Raw genomic sequence first — 20,943 nt, 5'->3', positions numbered from 1 at the left:
TTTAACCCATTCCTGGATGAACAAGGACTGCTTAGAGTTAGATGCCGTGTAGTGAATTCAAGATTGAGCCTTAGGGAGAAGAAACCTTTGATCATATCTGAACGCCATCACGCAGCCACCCTCATAGTTCGACACTACCACGAGAAGGTTCAGCATCAGGGGCACCACATCACCGAAGAAGCCATTAGGGCTGCAGGGCTCTGGATAATCGGTGCTAAACGGCATGTGTCTTCCGTCATTTGTGTGACATGTCGAAAACTCATAGGGACGATGTAGTGTCAGATTATGGCTGACTTGCCAACAGATCGTCTAGACCCAACACCACACTTTACCTTTGGTACCATGTGGATCTTTTTCCCTCCTTATGCCTCTTACCTGGGTGGGCATGGGGGAGGGTGATAGGTGAGAGGCAGGATACTCGACTCCATGCTGATTGGTGTCAGTGGAAAGACATTAATTAACGATGTCCTGAACCCATATATAGTGGAAGTTACTGCCATCATTAACTCCAGGCCACTTGTTTCTGTCTCCACTGATCCGGACTTTCCGCTGACCCCCCCCCCCCCCCCCAAGCAATGTTGCTAACCCAGAAGACCGAGTATAAATGTGAGGCCCATTCCTCGGGAGAAATCCATGATCGAGGAGTGAGAGATAATTGGTAGGGCGTAACCTAAGAAACACGTGAGAAAGAGGGAGAATAAATGTCATTGAGTGAGAATGTATTTGATATTACCTGTGCTTCATAGTATATATTGTGTAATTTTTGTTCGTTGAAAATATGTAAAAAAAAATTGTAGAATTTTTTTTACCTTTTTTTAAGGTTATCTACAAAAATTTATATGTAGTTTGTTTTGATGATTTGTTTAATGAAAAAAATGAGCAACATATAAGTGTTTAAGTACTAATTATACTTAGAGATGCTTCATGAATTAGATTGTACAATATTTTTTCAATATACAGTCCTACAAGTTAATTGTACACGCTATAATAACAATTTTAACAACAGTTAAAATCGCTCAATTGAACAACAATGGTCATAAGTTTGATCAAAGCAGCATTATGAAACATATCGGGACAAGTAGAGGAGTATATATTGTTTTAATGATTTTTTAAAAAAAATTCTGTACATATTTAAAACATACATTGCATCCCTTCTGATGCCCCATTATTATCCTGGGTAACTGGATGTTCAGTTTAAAAATTGACACAATGCTTGCATAGTTTTTTTCATAAATAATTGCACTGAAGTTCTTGAGAGAAATATTTTTTCAAAAGGTGTATATACACTTTTACATAAAAAAGACCTGACACCCCTCCCCCCATTGTTGCCCACCATACGCCCTTGAATAATGATTTGAAAAAAATTATATCATCACTATCTGAGGATTCCTGTTAAGCGTACGTTCTGTAAATCAGAGAAATGTGAAGCATGAACGTATATAATTGTTTTTTTGGTATTTTTTTTGTAAATTTCACAACCAACTGACTAAGGACGTTTTTTTTTTTTGTAAATTGAAGAATCTGATTTGATTTCGCATCAATGCAGATTATACAAGATCATCAGTACAAACTTTACATAACATGTTAGATACACAATATATGGGGGCTATTCTGACGGTTAACTTTCATGTTTACGACCAACTGCAAGAGTCCATCGACTGTTATTTACGGCCCCGGTAAAAAGTGAAAAGAATGAACATTCAAATTTAGCACATTTTTTTTTAATCACATCATCGATTGATATTAAAAACCATAAGAATCAACAAGTTTTAGCGCTGAATTTAGTGTATATAAAAAAGACGCATTATACATTTAGAAAACTTCTGTGAAAATAAGAAGTTTGTCCAACATTAGGCTGGTACTTGAAATATGAAAATGTATAGAAATATCAAGGTTTTTCCTGTAGCAAGCGAGAGCTATTACCTGCGTGACCGGGCAGGTTGAACCTATGAATGGAATATATGTATAATATTTTAAATAGTCACGTGGGTTCTGTCCAGGTGGATGTTTCTCAATTGTGCTCGCTTTAAAAAACTGACACGTTTTAAATCATTTCCCGTCGACTTTGTATGGTCAAAAATCACTAATGTCTATGGTAATATTCAACCTCAAGTTTTATTTAATTTTTTTCCAGACATAAAATAACTCAAGTTTTATTTGAGTTTATCCAGACATAAAATAACTCATAAAGTATAATTCAGCAAACACGCCATTCATTTTACCAACAGAATGTCAGGGTTTTTTCTGCGTGTTTCTTCCGTGTTCGCGACGATTTCCGGAAATTAAATTAGCGTAAATTTGATACAAATTTTTGTTTTTGTAATAGAGTTCTCTATTTCCTTTAGAATTAAACAGGTAAGTAAAAGTACAGTGAACTATGTTCAGTTAGTTTAGTTAGAGGTACAAATTGCGGGATCGGAGGACAAGCGACAGATAATAGATTTGTAAGCCTCGTTGTTTATTTAATAATCCATTGACAAACTAATTAAAACGGTCGCTTTCCTTGTGTAAACCAATGTCTAAATAAATCTGAGCTACTGGTATATGTAACGATACATGATCTATTTATTTATGACTGTTTTCGTCTCTGAAAATAATTACCGGTAATTATTTCACATTAATGAAATTGTGTAAATGATTTCAATGTCCGAATTTTTCATTACAAAGAGCGACAATTTAGATACTTTCCCATCTTACCTCACAGGTTTAAACAATCGTGAATTACATTTTCAATGTGACTTTGAAATAGTGAAATTTGGATTCGCGTAAATTTTATATACCGTTCTAGGCTCTGATTCGCGGAAAAAACATGACGCAGAAAAAACATGGTATAATACGGTAGTGTCTTTTTAAATAGACCCAATTCAAATAGGTTCGGTACGATTTTTTCGGATTTGTATTATCTATAGGCATTTTATAATCCTCAATTGTTTAAATTGTATGCTATTTTTGGTGAAGTTAAGCGTGCACAGAAATCAGATGTATCCATCAGTGCTTAAAAACTAAGGAAAAAGGGCAATTTGTTGATATTTTCTACATAAAATCGGTACTGTAAAAGGACCCATTCTCTATAGCTTAAGTGCACTCGTCCTTTACACAGTGTTGTTAATAACAGTTCTACATGGGGTTTTTTACAGTATACAATCATATCTAAATGTCCACACTATAGATCGTCTTTGTAAGTAACAAGTACTTACATTTTTAGCGTTTGCCACAACAATATCTCTCAAACATAATGAATTGACAAATAAACAAGATACATTGCTTTCAATTTCTTCATCAGATAATTGAAATCAAGTTTACAGAGTAACATACGCTCAAATCAAAAAGGACTACATATGTATTTCGTTTTCATGGCTTACAAGGCTTTTAGTGAAAAATCATGAAAGGCAGTTTACAATCAATCTTTTTTTAATACCAAGCCATCATGCCTTCTTTAAAAAATAGCATAGATTAGCATTCTCAAGCTGTACAACTTTTATCTATCTTAATTGTAAGGATGCTAGTTGAAAGCATTTCAAAACAAGATTTTCACGTATCTATTGACACCATGGTGAATAACCGATAACGCTGGGTTCTAGGGCTTTGATATACCAATGACGACAAACCATCAATCTTATACCGAGTGTAGCTGTCCTTTAACTGCCTGTGTCTACAGAAAAGAAATATAATTTGATTTGATTACTATGGAAAACTATAAATTTGGAGGTAGGCACGTGAAGATGCTTAACAATAGATAAAATACCTCGCTGTGTTAACAGGAGTTCTTCTGTGCTTTAACATTTGGTATCTTGCCACAGAGTTCCGAAAACGAAAGATCGACAGTTTATTTGCTATTGTTCTGAAAAAAAAAATCAAAATTCTTCCTATGAAAAATGCAAGAAAACAGATTATGTAACTGAAAGAATGAGTTGTTTGTCCGCTTTGTAACGTCTGAAAGGAATTGTCGAAAACAATTAATTGACCGCTAACATTATAATAATACAAATATTTATATACATAGTTGATATATAATTTTAAATGAACATCATGATGGCCTCTGACTTGTAACATTTTTTGCATAGTCAATGATATAGTTAAGTTCAATTTATAAATTCATATATAGACATGTATCATGATTCAAAGACAAACAATATGCATATGGTAAGTAATGTTGACATTAGCCAAATGCATGTAACCAATTGATTAATTAAGATAGTTTTGTTCCTGACAATGTATTATTTCCCTTTTGATGCGATATTTATTATTAATATCATAATCAACTGGTGTTATTTGTATTTTTTTAAAATTGACTTTACATAAAAAGTAATATATTCTAAAACTTTATGAAAACTATAACACAGAAAGATATATGAAAGGAAAGAAAAAGAAAACAAACCTGTAGCTCATATCATCATCTTCACCGCCCCAGTTCACAAACAGATTGGACCAGCCATTGACCTGCTCAAACTCTTTTGTTTTCCAGGCAGTGACACCTCCCAACAAACGTTTGTCAGGTAATCTAAACAATAACGAAAATTGCATCATACTAGTAGTTTAAAAAATGTCATTTATTAAAAGTTTTGTTTAGTCCTTATCTTTTCCCCTCTCATGAAGATATAGATAGTGCTTTGTAAAATTACATCCAAATAATTTTTTAATTTTAATTTTTAAGATATGCATGTACTGCTTTAATTTATTGAGATTTGTTTCATGATATGCATTATAAGCCATGATTTCACGATAATTACACTGTTGAAATGGTCCTACCTAGAGTTGTTTGCCTTGTAACCTTACAATTTCAACAAATTATTTTTGAATTTAAGTGAATGTTTGTCACTGGTAGCGTTTTGAGCATTCGTAAATGTTATGTATATTAAGATCCTTCTCCGTGCCATAAGGTGCATTAGCTTATCCCCTGTATCCGTGGTGCTTAGCGGATGAGAGTCATTGACTCCCCCTGAATGGGACACCAGTCCATCGCAGGTTAACTAATTAATTATCATTTGAGGCGTGATTTGTTAAACATAGCAATTTCTTAAGTAGTAACATTTATAGCACATATATGATTAAGTATATTATAATTCATAAAAACCTTGGCTGGCTTCAAAAACATAATTTTATTTTATTCATCCCTCATTTTAGCATTCTAATTACCATTATGCAATGCATCTCCTACCATCCTAACACTTAAAACAGTCACTGTATGCCTCTTAGTACATTCAAATGGACCTTTTCCAAAACAACATTTACAACTTGTTACTTAAGATTTCAGAAAATACAGTTTACACTCTGAGAGGATGATAAGCATAATTCGAAGGTTGCCTAATGTAAATGTAACTAATACATGCATGGTCAATGCAGTTACGATTGAGGTGGATCTTGTAGTTCTATAATTGCACCTGCTTTGAAATTAAACATGTTCACCTTAGGTATTCACAGAAAATGGCCAAACCTAACTTGTTTCATGCATCTTTTCATGCACCATTCATGCATGATGGTTTGATGGTACAACTAAATGGTTGGTATTAAAACCTGCTTCAAAATATGGCTTATTTATCAATCAACATTTGAATGATAGCAGCATCTGATATATTCCGCATTAAATTAAACACATGCATTTCTGTTTGATACAGGAAAAAGAGTAGCACAAAAATAACACTGCAGCATAAAACCTTTAGCAATGGACGTTATTTATTAGCCTTGTTGAGGTAAGCTAGATATAATGTTAAATTAAATCGCCAAGATACGCATAAAAAAATCTTAATGACAATTATTTACTTGTAGTTTAACGTATTTACTGCTCTTGACAAATGCATGGGACTTCTTACACATCCATATAGTATATTGTCATTCTCAGGAATTAGATCAACATCATGGAAGACAAAACAAGTATGGTTATCTTTTTTTGCCTCTAGGTATCCAATATTGAGCAGCATTCCCTTGTTGAAAGGCTTTTCGTCAGCCTTGAAACAAAAAGATAAAATGAGTACACTGCACCTATCCAAATCCTTCTAAAATATTATAAAGGTATGGTAAATACGTCATATCTTATTTTAATTCACTTTTTACACATTTGTCTAAAAATGTAAACAATATATTTGATTGAAAATAAAATGTCTTTCTTGCTTACCTGTTTCAAAACATATATGGTATACCCTAGTTGCTGACGATATAATATTGGATGTAAATTGTTCAGCAGGATTCTTAAATGATTATTCCGATTGCGGAATGGTATCAAAATGGCTACCCGTTCCCTAGGTTTGCATCTTGTGGGTGTATGGTGGCCTCCTGTTTGCACCCATGTAAATCTGAACTCCATGTCTTTATAGGATGTATCCGTAAGATTAGGGTAAATCGTGCCTACTGCGAATAAATTGAGAAGGTTGGTTGCTTTGGCTTATAAGTTATGTCTTTAAACTTTTTGTAATCTATGATATCATGGAGCAAGCAAGGGGTTGTAACAATTTAAAACCTACATCATTTCAGAGTATTTCCATAATAGCATTGTAGTTTAGACACAAGTTGGATACAAGTACCCCCCCCCCCCCATAAAAAAAAACCCAACAAAAAAACAAACTAAAATAATAACAAGTAACCATGCAATTCAACGTTGTACTTTTTCTACCATATTTATGTGTGATTAAATAATTGCTTACTTGAAAAGAGTCATTCTCAAAATGTTAAAATATGTATATATCAGAAAAAATACAAAAGTTAAATGGGTCACTTGAAATTTTTTTCTTCAACTGAAAATCAGTTGAAAATAAAGTTAATTGTTGTGTTATATCCATAACCGTAAGACACATATTACATTTGCCGGTATTTATCATTCCCAAAGAGTACAGAATACTTATAAGTTTTATTTAGTTTTGGGTATTCGATGAATTGATGAACATCAAGATTTAAGTACTACAAAAAAATTACTGTGTAGGTAACAACCATAAAGGATTTGAATTCATAAACATTATACTTTCTTATCAAAAAATGACATTATTGTTTAGGTATATTGCCCCTAATTAATTATAAAAATGAACCGCAAAATGGGAGAATTACCTAAACTCTTTGGGTATTTTTGGCATATGTTGTTATCTTCTTCTTGCTCAGATGTCAACAAAGTAAGATTGGAACAAAACACTAAGAAAGAGAGCCCTAAAACTGTAACAAAGGACGCCCAGATGTATCTTTCAGTTTGCATATTGAGCAATGACCTTGGACTTCGTTGCCACTAGCTGAAAGTAAAGAAAAAATGTTTAATTAATATTAACTTAAGTTAAATTTTGCAATACAAAATATTTAAGGTCAATATATAGTAAATGAGTCCAGAGTGTCTTTTTGGTGATAGAACCATTATGACGTCATAAATGATTTGAAGAATTGTTTTCCCGTACTTTACCGCTGTAAAGGAGTGATGTAGAAAATTAAACATTTTCTTGTCATTTTATGTTAAATCATAGGAAAAGTAATCCCGATACCTATAATGAATTTGACATCATTTTAAAGAGGAAGTCAAGAGCTTGTTTCATTCCGGTTTTGGAGACTGTAAGCATTCTAGATATATTTTATTAGTAACAAATGGACACGCTCCTGAATTTCTTCCTCATTTCCTTCATATTTCATAGAAAATGACAGTTTTAAACCTGATTTTTTTTTATTGTGTTTACCAAAATTTTTTAGCTCCGGTACACCCCATGAAACAAACTTATTGTTTTGAAGCATCATTGAAAGAATTTATATCTTAATTTTTATAAACCTGTAGACACCTCTCGTTTACTAGATCTTGACCTTAAACAATCAAAATACCATGAATAATGATTTTTTATCACTGTACATTTTAAGTGTAGTGCAATTCTTTTGATACTCTCAGTTACAAGCAATGTTCTTGAAAGAATTCACTTGCAAAAAAGGTAAAACCAATTACCCATGTATAAAGATAATTTATATATCTAATGTACGGAAGTGTATAATTATGTGCTATTGACCAATAATTGTAAATATATGTCATAATAATAAAATCACATTGATCTCTCTCTAATGCGCAGGTTATTAGGTTAAGTATAACATTAACACCTATGATTGAAAAAATATATACATTATAAATTGCCAAATGGTTCCAGGTTAGCTATAGAACTTTATCATTTTCATAATTATGAATATTATATACAAAAAGTTATTATTTTAAAAAACTAGAGCAGAGTTCGTTGCAAAGCAACGAGTAGGTCTTTCCTTGTTTCTGCGAGTTGAAAATATACGAGGGTTGTTAAAAAAGTTCGCAGACAAGTTCATTGTGAGCGGACTATTCGCATGATACCAGCGAAATTTTTCATATTTAATCTTGGCGTATTTTCTATGAAACATGTAAAGATTTGTTTAATTTAAATGGACCTTAAAAATTATACAGATTAATTATTTTGATAATATGTGCTTCACGGATAGAAGCATGTCAGTTTTTAATTGTTTTCTATTTTGTACGCATTTTTCCCTTTTAAGAAAATGTACAGTTTAAGCGCATAAGAATAAACGTTTTTTCATTTCAGATCACAATAAGTTATGAAGGTCATTTTGTGAATGTTTCAATTAACTTGACGAATTTCTGACTGTTTTATCGCCAGATATGGACGACCAATGGAAAATGGAAATACTGATATCTTGAGCTCTTGCAGCACCCCAACCCCCATACAGCCAGGATCTTGCACCTATGGAGTTCGCTTTATTTCATTATCTTAAGTCAAAACTGCGTGGACAGAGATTCTCGGACCTAATTGATCTACGATGACACAAAAGACATTAATAAAAAAATTGAAAATAATGGTGTGAACATGCGTTTTATTAATGGGTTAATGACATAAAAAGTGTGTGAACTAAAAGGTGTTTACTTTGTAAAAGGGTGACAAGTTAAATTGCCTTTTAATAGTTTGACGTCACCTGACGTCGTGGAAATATGAAATGGTGCTCCGTAAATTTAATTAATGTAAATAGAAATCGTTGTATCTTTTGATAACAACATCAAATCATATAATTTTCTGCAGGCTTATTTTCTATTGGTAGTCATTTAGTAAAACAAACGCCATCCTACAAAGTACACAGTAATTATGCCGTAGATCACTCGCATATCACTATGCGTCAAACGATTATAAATTTAAGACTAAACTTTCAGTTCTGCTAAAACGTGTTACATGTATGACTGAAAGCATGTATGAAAACATGTTTTGTAACAGACCTCTTGAAAATGTTTAGGAAAACTTTTTGTCGAACACAATTTGTTTAATCGTTTCAGAAAATCTTAAAACAATGAGAATTTAAATGGCAGGTAGCAAGCATTGTTATATACATGTACTCGTGATTCATGTCAGAAATTGTATTTCCTTTAAGGTACTTCACTACACCGAGACTTATACTTTTTAAGACACTACGTCACAAGATGGCGATTTAAATGTTTTGTTAAACTGTTTGTATCAATCGATTCAGATGTATATCGTCATAGCTCAGTGGTTAAAGTATCAGGCTTGTGAACCGCAGGTAATGAGTTCGAATCCACCTGGGGCTTTTGCTCATGTTTACTGAATGACATTTTTGAAAATATCATTTTTTATCTAAAATTGTACATTTTCTCGCCTCTTTGATATATATAATTCTTATCCATCATTCTTTCTATCATAATCAAGTAAATTTCTGCTGATTTGAGAAACTATCTCAAGGTGTAGTGAGGTACCTTAAAAATGAATCTGCATACAAAACACGTAACCGTTTCTTTAAGAAAACTTCTGTATTTTAATCTTTCCAAATTTGTGCAAGTTTGAAATTGTTGCGTGCATTCAAAATTTAGTAATCAGTCAAAATTGATGGCATCTCTGAACATTTCTATACAGAAGTGTGTTTCGTCTGATATTATCTAATTACACATGTAGACTTGGACATTCAAAATAATAATTAGCTACCAAAAATCAGCGGGGAGTTTATGCCAAAGTGAGCGTCTAAATTTTACACCAGATGGTGCTAATTCATAGAGACACCGTTATGTGACTTGGTATTGAATAACCTTATTTACAATCAAAGTACTGAAGTACTGACGGGAGTTGATTTTATCGATTATTATTTATCTTAAAATCAACGATATGTTATTTTGCTTGGCAAATAGTTTATAATCTCTATTTGAATTACGCACATTTTTATAATATGGATTCTCGGACTTTTCGAGAAGAATTTCGAGAAAACCTCTTATGAATCATGTTGCGCAATATCTAAAAATATAATTGATTTCATCAAACTATGAATCGGTATTCGAAATATTTCAAAAAGTGTATGAATCCAACCAATAATGAACTCTAGTCTCGTTAAACCAGATGCTCGGCTGTCTCTGTTAATCTCCGACAAGTAAGAGATACCAGGTCACGTGATAGCTTGATGATGCGACCTCTAAATATAGACTGACTCTTTGCTTGTCGGAGATGTACGGAGACAGCCGATGGTTGAACGAGACTATATTGAACTCTGGCGTAGGAATACATACGACTGCAAAAAACTTCTCAATTGTTCGTACTATTTAAAATCTGACTATTTCTTAGGTATTTATAAATAAGTTTCCTTTTTAAAAAAAATGCTTCAGCGTACATTACATCGAATTTATCGATTATTTTCAAGAACTAACTCTTGTCGGCGGCGATGATTTGTGCTTAGGTCCAAACACTGTTTCAGTTTTGATTTGCCAGAGTAACTGCATAGGAGAGTTGATTAAAATCAACTCCCTAAAATGAATTTCACTTCTCTGGACGATGCAATAATACACAAAATCCTTATTTTTATGTCAGTTTTTTTTTCTTTATCAGATCAAAAGTAATTCTCTCGGGAAAAAGTTGACTTATGTATTCTGAAAAAAACGGGAGAAACTTTTATAAAATATGCGGAAGAAAATGGTGTTACGATTTTTATTTTCATTTTAATTGAAATAAATATGACAAAGGGGCATATTAAGTCGGATTTTTTGGTTAACGTGTGCAAAAAGTAAACTCGACGCCCATTCCATGTTTTTCATTTGTTTGTTTTGTGCTTTCTACTGTTTTATCATAAATATATATCAAGACACTACACTTCCGTAAAAATCTAAAATGTGCAGATTTAGAGGGGTGAGGTAGTTGTAACATGAATCCATGTTTGTATCATTTGTTTAAGCATTGTTTAGGATTATGCAATTTAGATGACCACAGATCGCCAGTTTCTACGCGATGGATCTCCTTGGCCAATGTTCGAAGGATGAGTTACGTGATAGTGTACACAAAAGTTATGGGTATGTAGGTCTATTGTAACAGAATGTATGTTTGATATTTTTTATTTATATTTTAATTATATACATGTATAATAATTGTTGATAATATCTAAATGCATTAATAAAGACCGTGTTAATACATGTCGTCGCACGCTGGGGCATCGCAGGAACATATAAAATGCTAACTAAGTGAACATACAGAAATATAAAGATCTCTAAGGATTTGTTAAAAAAACAAAGAGGGGACATTCATATACAGTGCCTAAATGATAAACGTCCGACGGTGACATACATAAACTTCACGTGCTTCAACCTACATGTAATAGTAGTCTAAGCTTACGTTCTAAAATGTTGCAGTATTTGTATGCTTATATTCTTATTCTCATTCGTTTTGTTTTTACTTCTTGTGCTAAATTAATTAAACAAAACCACTGCAATATCCAAACAATACTAAATTTTAATTTGATTAGATTATGAAGAACAACATTTTCAGCGACAGCATTATCGGTATATTTACCGTTTTTTAGTTAAAAAGCAAAGACTTTCCAGTCGCGTACATTCCTTTTTTAAGGGGCAAGTCCCTTTTGTATGGTCTCAAATGAAAGCCCTTAAAATCATGCACAACTTTTGTTCTATATGTATTTAGGAAATATTTCAAACTAAAAAGTTTTCAAGCTAAAACATGAGTAAAATTTAGCTTTTTTTAAAACATAGATTTTGATTTAATAATTTGAGTGGTATAATTGGAAACAAACTAATTACAAAAATCAGAGAACAACATTCAAAGTGTCAATATTAAAGATTTTTAACTTTGAATTATTATATCCCTAAAATTTTAGAAAAAGGGAAATAACTCAAAACCAGAAGTTGCGATTTCATTTTTTTGTTCATTAGAAACTAAATTTGATTTACAATATACCCTGAAAATTTGAATGAAATCGAATGAAAAAAAAATACATTGAGGTTTAAAAAATGTCTAGAAGATTATTACACATTTATGTATAATAGGGCGTTTTTAGGACTAGAGTATGATTATATTTATTTGCCTAAAACACGGTAAAACCTTTAAATCAACTAACGAGTGATTATTTTTACAAAGAATTTGGTAAGTATTGGATATACTTGCCCATATCAAAATATGTATGCAGTGTAGAATTTTTATATTGATTGAATTTTAAAAGGCAGACAACTTGTTCTTTAGAGACAGTTATTTCAAACCAATCTCATTAAATTAATGTAGACAAAGGTCTAGCAGGTTTATGGAAGTCATACACATAGTGGTTTAACAATATCAATGTCTGAATGTCTCATTTAATTCTCTAGGAAAAATAACTTTATATTAAAAAGATTCAGGTATGCATATTCCCGTGTTTTTATTTTCAAATAACACATTATGATGATAAAAAGGAATATTTGATTGATTGATTGATTGATTGATTGATAATTTGATGATTAATTTCTTGATTAATTGATGGATTGATTCTGCAACCATATACCTGCTCATCACTGGGTGTAAGGTTGATTGTCAAGTGCAATTTTAATTTAACACAAGTTTTGTAATAACATGTTTTGACCGACTTGGTTACGTATGCCTGTCCTTATAGAAACTTTCACTATCTCCAAACCGCAGATTATAAACTTAGAGTCTCATTAGAAAAGCTAAATACAAAAATTAATGTCAAATGGTTCCAAGGACGTTATAACGCTGGGAGATATTAATAATGGTATGGCGACCATCATTCATACCAGATGTTAAACCATGCAACCTAGCTCAAATGCAAACAGGCTTAAGCAAAAATTGATAAACCTATTATACATGTTTAGATTGGAAACGTTTTCATATTTTAAAGTAGATCCAGCGTTCTTTAAAATTTGTGTAAGATAGTTTTATATATCTTATGTGAATAGAATTACATGGAAGTAACTAGAATTACTGTTTAGTTCAAGAAATTTTTGTAGCTTGATTTTATCCTAAATTTCACATTTTTATACATTTCATCTATGCTAAGGAGAAAAAACTCTTTTTCTGACTTTTCTCTCAAATGTATGTCAAAATGCTTTAATCTTTCTTATCCCAACAATTAATTTTAAACTGTGTTTGTAGTTTTACTTTTTCGAGGCAGTTGACAATATTATTAAGTTTATGCATTCAAATATTTTTCTCTTTACAAAAACGTACGCTATCCTGATGCTTAATTATGCTTTAGTTCATGTTTATCTGACATCTCAAAAAGTGTGATGCCATGTATATTTTTGCTTATAATTGATGAAATTTAAGTCTATTAAATTGAAATCAGTTCTGTTTTTCAACTGTCATCAGAGATAGTTACGATTATAAAGTTACCTTAAGCTGCAGATTTGTAGCTCGATCTTCGGTTAAATTCGGATTGACTTGCCGCAGAGCTACAGTGGCTGAGTCACACAAACATACACAACATTGCAATTTACGATGAACAGCAAAAAACTAGTTTGTGAATAATTTGCTACATGTGTCATTTTTCGGTATTAAGATTAGTTAATACCATAGAGTACTCAAACAAGTGTCATCCATATACTTGCCTAAAACCTTTTCTTTAACACTCTAACTGATAAATAATATCAGATAATAACATTGATAAAGTACATGTTGAACTCACGTGAAAATCGATTAGCCATTTTTTTTTACGTAAACAAACCCGCACTGCTTCACCTCATGGAGCTAAGGATTGTGTTAAAAATAGTTTTGAGAGGCAATTCAATTAGTCCGGGTTACTTTTGAAATCAAATATATATAAAGAATGCCTAAAAGAACTAAATAAATTGATCGAAAACTAGAGCAAGATTTTGTGGGCGTTAATTACAAGATCTTTGTAAGCGATGCACTCTTGCTCTATGGCTTGTCAATCCAAATTTCCCCTAAAATTCTAGATTTGAAGCTTTCATACTCTTTTTTAATTATTTGATAAATAAAAAATTAAAACGCATTTATTCAATTTTTCTAAAGCAAAAAATAAATAATAAACAAATTTATGGCCCTGAAATTGAAATATTCGGGATTTTTATAACCTAGAGTTATCGTTCGTAACACGAGTTATCTCTCCATTAGAGCAGGTATACGCTATTTAACCAGTACACTGGTTTAATAAATGGTTATAATAAACGTTTTCTGCCTTGTTTGATCGGTTATTGATGTAAATTGTCAAATGAATGCAAAAAGAAAATTGTGCAATTAAAGGATGTTGTAATACTCCAAAACCATCACGGAGATTTGACTGGCTTTGTTTTTAAAAGTGCAGTGGGGGGGGGGGGTGTCATCAAAACAATATTGACAAACCATTAAAATCGTAATCTTTGTGTGTGGGGGGAGGGGGATGGAGGGAGTGTAGCGTACTGTATTGCATAGATTTAAACATAATTTTGATTTTACTATTCATTTCCTTCTTTTCACAGATTCAGTTCAATTCTTTTACATGGATGATGTACCCCAAAAAAATGCTGGGCGGGGAGAATGCATGTTTATACACTTTTTAATGTGTAAACTTATGAAAACTATCTGCTGCTAAAAGAAAGTGGAGGAGGGGGCTTCCTGCTGCACTTCCACTCATTTAGGCTACAAGCCGGCCATCTACAAATATTTAATGTAATTGCTTGAAGTGCATACGTGGTTTGAGGAGAGCGCAGCTGATACATGTGCGTTATATTTTCCAGTGATATGGACATGCAAATCAATCATAACGACTTGTCTGTCCACTTCTCTAAGGAGAATTTTTCATTCTATCAGTAGGTCGAAATACAATGAGATGCATTATACCTACGCATCTGCATTGATCATTGGCGGACGTCACTACACTTCCTCTTGATGGATTTCATTTAGATTAATTATTGACTTATTTCAATTTCATCCTGCGAACTTTAAGGATAATGGATTAAAACATATGTACCTAACTTTTGCGTAAGTTTTCGCATATAACTTGCAAAAATGTTTTCATTTAAAGTTGCATTACGATTTTGATCGACAGCATTAACGTTTGTTTCTATTAATTGTTCATTCCATTCTTAGATATCCAGGTTTCTTTATTCTAAAACATGATTTTCATGCTCATGGCTAATAAGTATCAATTTATATATATTAATATATTAATTTGCTCTTGGGCATTTCTTTTTAAATTCAACTTCAATATTCCCCCACATTTTACCATATATTTGTTTGCTACAGATGGTATGTAAATAAAGTACAACTCAATTAATATAAGGGCAATATGATAAATGATAAAAGTGATAAAAGTACTTAAAGTAAAACAAACAAACTACAAAAAGTGTGTGTAAGAAGGCTCATTAAAGGCTTGATTGAAAAAAAGATTGTCTTATTTTTTAACTGAAAACAAATTCTAATTTCGATGAAATCTATATAATATAGCACTGAGCTCCTATTTCAACACTGTCATTCCTCTTAACCCTATATATGACCGTCGGTGCCTGCTGAGATACCAAAACTCACTGTGTCTATTTATGTTTCATGAATGCATGGCATTTCGAACGAATGCATATCAATTGCATATCAATTTGCGTTTTAAAAACATTCTATTTTTAAAAAAGTGTGTGCATGATAGGGGGAGCAGACCAACCAAAATAATCAAGACGAAAAACAATTAAAAAAAATAAAAACCAATTCCTAAAATCGAAGACCGTGAAATTTGGGTCCCGAAGATTATCTGAATTTAATCAGAATTATATATATGCCTAATGTCCCTATATTAGTGTTGTCCTCAGAAATAAATAAGGACAGTTCGTTAGAAATTTATACTTCTATTTTTGATTTCTAGAGAAAAGAAATCGATTTTCAATTCCAGCTCCTTCTAATATTCATAACTTCTAAATCATTTCTGCGTATCAGGCGGGGTTGTTTTATCAGAGATATCACTATACCCTTATCCATATGTTAGTTCTAAAATTGACAAAAGGAGTAATTGTTCGATAAGTAAGAATCAAGATGTCTTTCATTAGCAATGTTTACCGATTGATCAAAAATATGTAGATCACGTATTTGTAAACTCCCGCACTGCTTACTTATCATTGAATACCCGGAAGTAAAGTATACCTGCTGTAAGGGGCAGATAACTCTTTCAGTACCGATAACTCTAGTTTATTGGAAGACGGAATAGATGCAAAGGAAACCATGTTAATACTACTAGAGTCTGATAATTGCTATATTATTCGAAAAAAACATTGTACAGTAGGGAGTCATTAGGATTATTATATTATGTTTAAACAACTAAATTTTAAATGCTTATCCAAAAGTCTCTATATTGAATGTGCCATTCGAAAATGTGCTTGATTTGGATCATTTGATATATTACTTTTCGGTTCTCTTGTCTGTGTTTAAAAATGAAGAACTAACAAAGGGCCTAGGAATGTTAAACGTCTTAAAACATTTAGTTCCGAGCTATTTAGAAAATATTGTCATTCAATTTTCCTAGAAGCATAACCAAACTACAATAAACAGAGATGTTTCAAGAAAGCAAGCTATTCATTTAGTTCATACTGTAGTTTTTTAAAATTATTTTCTAGTAATATGATAATATTTCAACATTCACATCAACTAAATGGGTATTGATAATCAATATCCAAACAGTCATTGCATGTGGTTGAAATAAAAGTTAAAACAGTGTATTGATTTAATATCATGGCTAAAATTATCATTGTTGGTGTTTTTGCTATGTTTGATTTGCGTTTTTAATGGGTTAGGTTGTAGTTGAAATTTAATTTGGGTATATCTCTTGTGTAATTATGCAGTCATTTAATCTAAAACAATATAAAAGAAAAAACCTATGCATTTTCAGATGACTTGTTGCAACAATTATCCAAAGTCCTTAAAAGCATTTAAATATTATTATCCTACCTCATTATACTAATTCTATATAATGCACTATATATTTGGTTCTAGACATTCATGTGTCAGATCAATTAAACTTCATTTTCCCTGTCAACGTAATATTTTTCACCATATCTAACCCCTTTAGAAGCAAAATGTATTTTCTCTAATGCATATGCCAAATACCGCAGATAAGCAAACGATGTAAGAAATTAAATTCCTTTAGATATACTTTTATCAGATTAACTATTTATAGTTAGCCACCCCTCATTATATAAAACCGATGCTATAACAATTTTTCTGAAAGCGACATTTCCATATGGACGTCTTAAGATAAATAATGTAGTATCCGTTAGAGTGTTAATATTATTACATAATTTGTAGGGCTGAGTATTAAACGCATCGTACAGTAACTCGAAAAGATACAGTACTAGTAGCTTTCAAATTAAATACTCATCATCCGAAATTAAGCTTAAAAAATGCGGGGTGTTATATATTTGGTGTAATTCTAGAGGCATTGAGAAGAATCGGTTATCAACTGAATTGAAAACGCTTGGTAAATATTTTTTGATAAATAAAAACTGATGATTGAATTTAGCAAAATATTGGATTTATAAGCAATGTTTTTCTAAACGTCATTTTTACCAAGGTAATTGTTAGAAAAGTATTCTTCTTTGCATTTAAATCGATTCTTTCAGAATTTTAAAATATTTTTTTACAGTACAAACTTATTATAGCCTTGATGTTCATACATTTTCACGATGTCTGTGTAACTTTCCTTTTGGATATTCTAAATGTTAGTTGTTAAGTCATTTAAACAATGGCATCTTTTTGATGATTCCTCCACAGACATCGTGAAAATGTACGTACATCAATAAAAATCTTCAATTAATGCAATACCTTGTCAGATGATCCTGTGAAAAGCTGTGCATTTCGATGCAATGTCCCATGAATATATTGGATGATTAGGGAACAAAATTAAACATGCTAAGCACAAAAAACTAGAGTACATTTAAGTGTCGAATGAGTTTTTCAGCGTACAGAAAACCATGACACTTATAGATAAAGTGGTTAATAATTATATGGTAAGTACATCTATATCCTGCAGATGTTTAAAAGGCATCACTTGCATATAGGAGAAGTTTTCATGTTTCAAACCAGCTTCATTTTTACAATCTTAACTCTGACATTGTAGGAAGTATTTTGTGTGTCATTCTACTGTATCATTCACACTGAACTTTGTTTAAATTCAAACCATACGGGAAGGAATTTTAAGGATATTTTTTTTTAATTGCAATTGTGATAAACAATTGTTCTCGGTTGAGAAATTAATCGTTAGTATGTAATATATTTTGTACCTGATGATCTAAAACATTGTAAGTTTTTTTTACATGTTTAATTAAAACTCATTTTCTTTATCTTTCTTTATTTGATTGACTTTTTCCTTCTATTGATAATAAAACAATTTTATCCTTTTATCCTTTGAGGTGTCATTTGAAAATGTCTATCTTGTACGAAGCCAAATAAAACAAACGAGGGCTTTTTTGCCTTTAACTGCAAAGTTTTTGTGTGTGAGGCACTCTGACACTATAGCACGTCAACCCAAATTTTCTGCAGCTATCATATTCTCTTTTAATCATTTGTTTTCTAACAAAACGCACATTTAATAAAAAAAAAACATGTTAAACAAATTTACGGCCCTAAAATTGAACAACAACAAACAAAAGATTACGAGGTTAACCGTTTAAGAAAACATTACGAACCATCTTGTTACTAGTACTTAATTTTTCCGAGAAACACAACCAGACAACAATGAGCAGTGCTGTTTAAAGAAATCAAGCCACTCAATTATGTTGATACTGTAGTTTGTTTGCTGTTATTTTCGCGATTGCTATCCTTTTTGGTTCCTCGATCGATAGTGAGACATATATTGGATGTACTTGCAAAAATGTTAAATCAGATGTGTTAGGAATTGTAGGATTTGAAATATGTGTTCAGTGTTAAAACCATAAAGAACGAGTGCATTTAAGGTATCGGAATGGGCCCTTTTTTAGTGCCGTTTTTATGTAAAAAAAAAAAATAAGTTTCTTTTTGCTTAATATTTAGGAACTGATGGATATATACTTTTAATCCAAATGCACACTCAACTGCACCAAAATTAGCATTCACTTTAAATAATTGAGTTAAATGCCTATAAATAACCTTAATAAATAATTATTCTAAAGTTTAAAAACTGTTTATTTGGTAACAGAGGCTATATACAAAAATTTAAATTTAGTTTATTACTATAATTTGTGTAATGAAAATAATTAGCAACATATACGTATTGAAATACTGACAATAGATGCTTTATGAATTTTATAATTTATTTTTTCAATATACAGCACTGCAAGTTAGTTGTACACACTACGATACAATTTTAAACAACAGTATTTTCGGCCAAATCGCTCACCTTAACAACAATGTTCATAAGTTTGATCAAAGCTGCTTGATTAAAAACATCGTGACAAATACAGGATATGTATATATGTTTTAATTATTTTTTTATTTCTCTGCACCTTTTATATGTTAAACATACATTGAGCCCCTTCTGAGCCCCTATAATTATCCTAGGTGGAGGAATGTTCGGTTTGAAGAATTAAATATAGACAATTCATTAGAAAATCTAACCCCAACCCACCCCAATGGTTGCAATACCCTACTCCTGGAATAATGATTTGAAAAAAGATTAAATCTACATTACCCGAGGATTTCTCAACACAAGTTTCAACTTTTCTGGCCCAATGTTTAGTTTTAAAAGCAGTTGGACAATAACTACTTTTTTAAATTTAAGAGTACAGTAGGTAGGGGGTTTTGCCTGTATAGTAATGTAACACAAATATCTTTTTTGTACAAGATATAAAAAAAAATTGAGATCTGTTGGAATGAGATAAATGACTGCAAACGGACTCAGTTTGTGTGCATACGTATATCCAACGTCATACCGTACCTACTTTGTATCAAAAACGCTTACAATGATTCAATTACCACGTCTTGGTTACAGTGTTATGTAACGTTGTATCTTTACAGATTGAGATGTGTGTCTACAATCTTTACAGGACTCCATATTCATGAGCATCGTTCATTTTTTATTTAAACCCGACCATGGATTACATTAAAAGATTTTAAGAGCGTTTTCAGTTTGTTAAGCGGACGTTTTGTAAATCAGAACAATGTGAAGCATACAAGAAAAGAAAAACTTTTTAGTGTTATCTTGTAAATTTTACAGCCAATTAAAACATTTTTTCTGCACATTTAAGAAATTAGTTTGTATATGCAGCAATGACCGTCTAGTATACCGTGATCAGTACAATCTTTACACAGCAGGCGATTTAACAACTATGGCGGCTTATTCGACGTTAAACATTATACAGTTGTTGACTGGTGTCGAGGGCAACAGTTGATCTGTCGGACCGGCTTGCAAATTGTTTCCCAAGGCTGAAGACCGCGGGCAACAGTTTGCAAGCCTGATCGACGTATCAACTGTTGCCCGAGACACAGTCAACAACTGTTTTGTTATACCCCTTCTAATCAATAACACGTTTTCACGGAATGTGACGTAATCGGTCCTCAGTCTTTTTTAACAGTCCAAGTCTAACAGTTCCAGTCCAACAGTCAAAATGATTGACTTTTTTTTCGTATAGAGTTATATAATAACTGTTTTACAGGGGTATAATAAACATGTAAACGGTCCACTGCACGAGTCCATGGACTGTTGTTAATGATATATTCTGAAACATAATACTGCATGTCCAAAAATAATACATTGTATTTGTTTAACTTCGGCTGTCCGGGTCTTTGTTATCAATCG

The 20,943-nt window shown here is 31.9% G+C and overlaps 1 protein-coding gene across 3 annotated transcripts; it reads right to left on the bottom strand.

The window, feature by feature from the left end:
- Window positions 1-1,709: 1,709 nt before the first annotated feature.
- On the bottom strand, window positions 1,710-18,154 carry LOC105344010 (beta-1,4-N-acetylgalactosaminyltransferase bre-4). 3 transcript variants are annotated; one of them, XM_011451558.4, is made up of 7 exons: window positions 17,994-18,154; window positions 7,036-7,211; window positions 6,113-6,345; window positions 5,761-5,945; window positions 4,379-4,501; window positions 3,746-3,841; window positions 1,710-3,652 (listed from the first exon to the last, which is right to left on the bottom strand). In XM_011451558.4, the coding sequence occupies exons 2-7, from the start codon at window positions 7,175-7,177 to the stop codon at window positions 3,532-3,534; spliced, it is 900 nt and encodes a 299-aa protein (XP_011449860.3). In that variant the 5' UTR covers window positions 7,178-7,211; window positions 17,994-18,154; the 3' UTR covers window positions 1,710-3,531. The 3 variants fall into 3 exon arrangements, with proteins under 3 accessions (XP_011449860.3, XP_065924951.1, XP_065924952.1); XM_066068879.1 differs by lacking the exon at window positions 17,994-18,154 and adding an exon at window positions 13,879-13,901; XM_066068880.1 differs by lacking the exon at window positions 17,994-18,154 and adding an exon at window positions 13,587-13,609.
- Between the last annotated feature and the right edge of the window lie 2,789 nt (window positions 18,155-20,943).

This window comes from Magallana gigas, chromosome 8 (assembly GCF_963853765.1).
Source record: "Magallana gigas chromosome 8, xbMagGiga1.1, whole genome shotgun sequence".
In the NCBI taxonomy this organism is placed as follows: domain Eukaryota; kingdom Metazoa; phylum Mollusca; class Bivalvia; order Ostreida; family Ostreidae; genus Magallana; species Magallana gigas.
Note: the sequence above shows the minus strand (reverse complement) of the source record. Positions and strands in the feature narration are given on the sequence as shown.

What these genes read in the sequence shown, in the direction of transcription:
- LOC105344010 (XM_011451558.4), bottom strand. Translation starts at nt 7,177, where the DNA reads ATGCAAACTGAAAGATACATCTGGGCGTCCTTTGTTACAGTTTTAGGG. An exon ending in GTAAATACGTTAAACTACAA is followed by an intron (nt 4,502 to 5,760) that starts GTAAATAATTGT and finishes GTTATTGTTTAG; the next exon opens with ATTACCTGACAAACGTTTGT. An exon ending in GATGATGATATGAGCTACAG is followed by an intron (nt 3,842 to 4,378) that starts GTTTGTTTTCTT and finishes TTTTTTTTTCAG; the next exon opens with AACAATAGCAAATAAACTGT.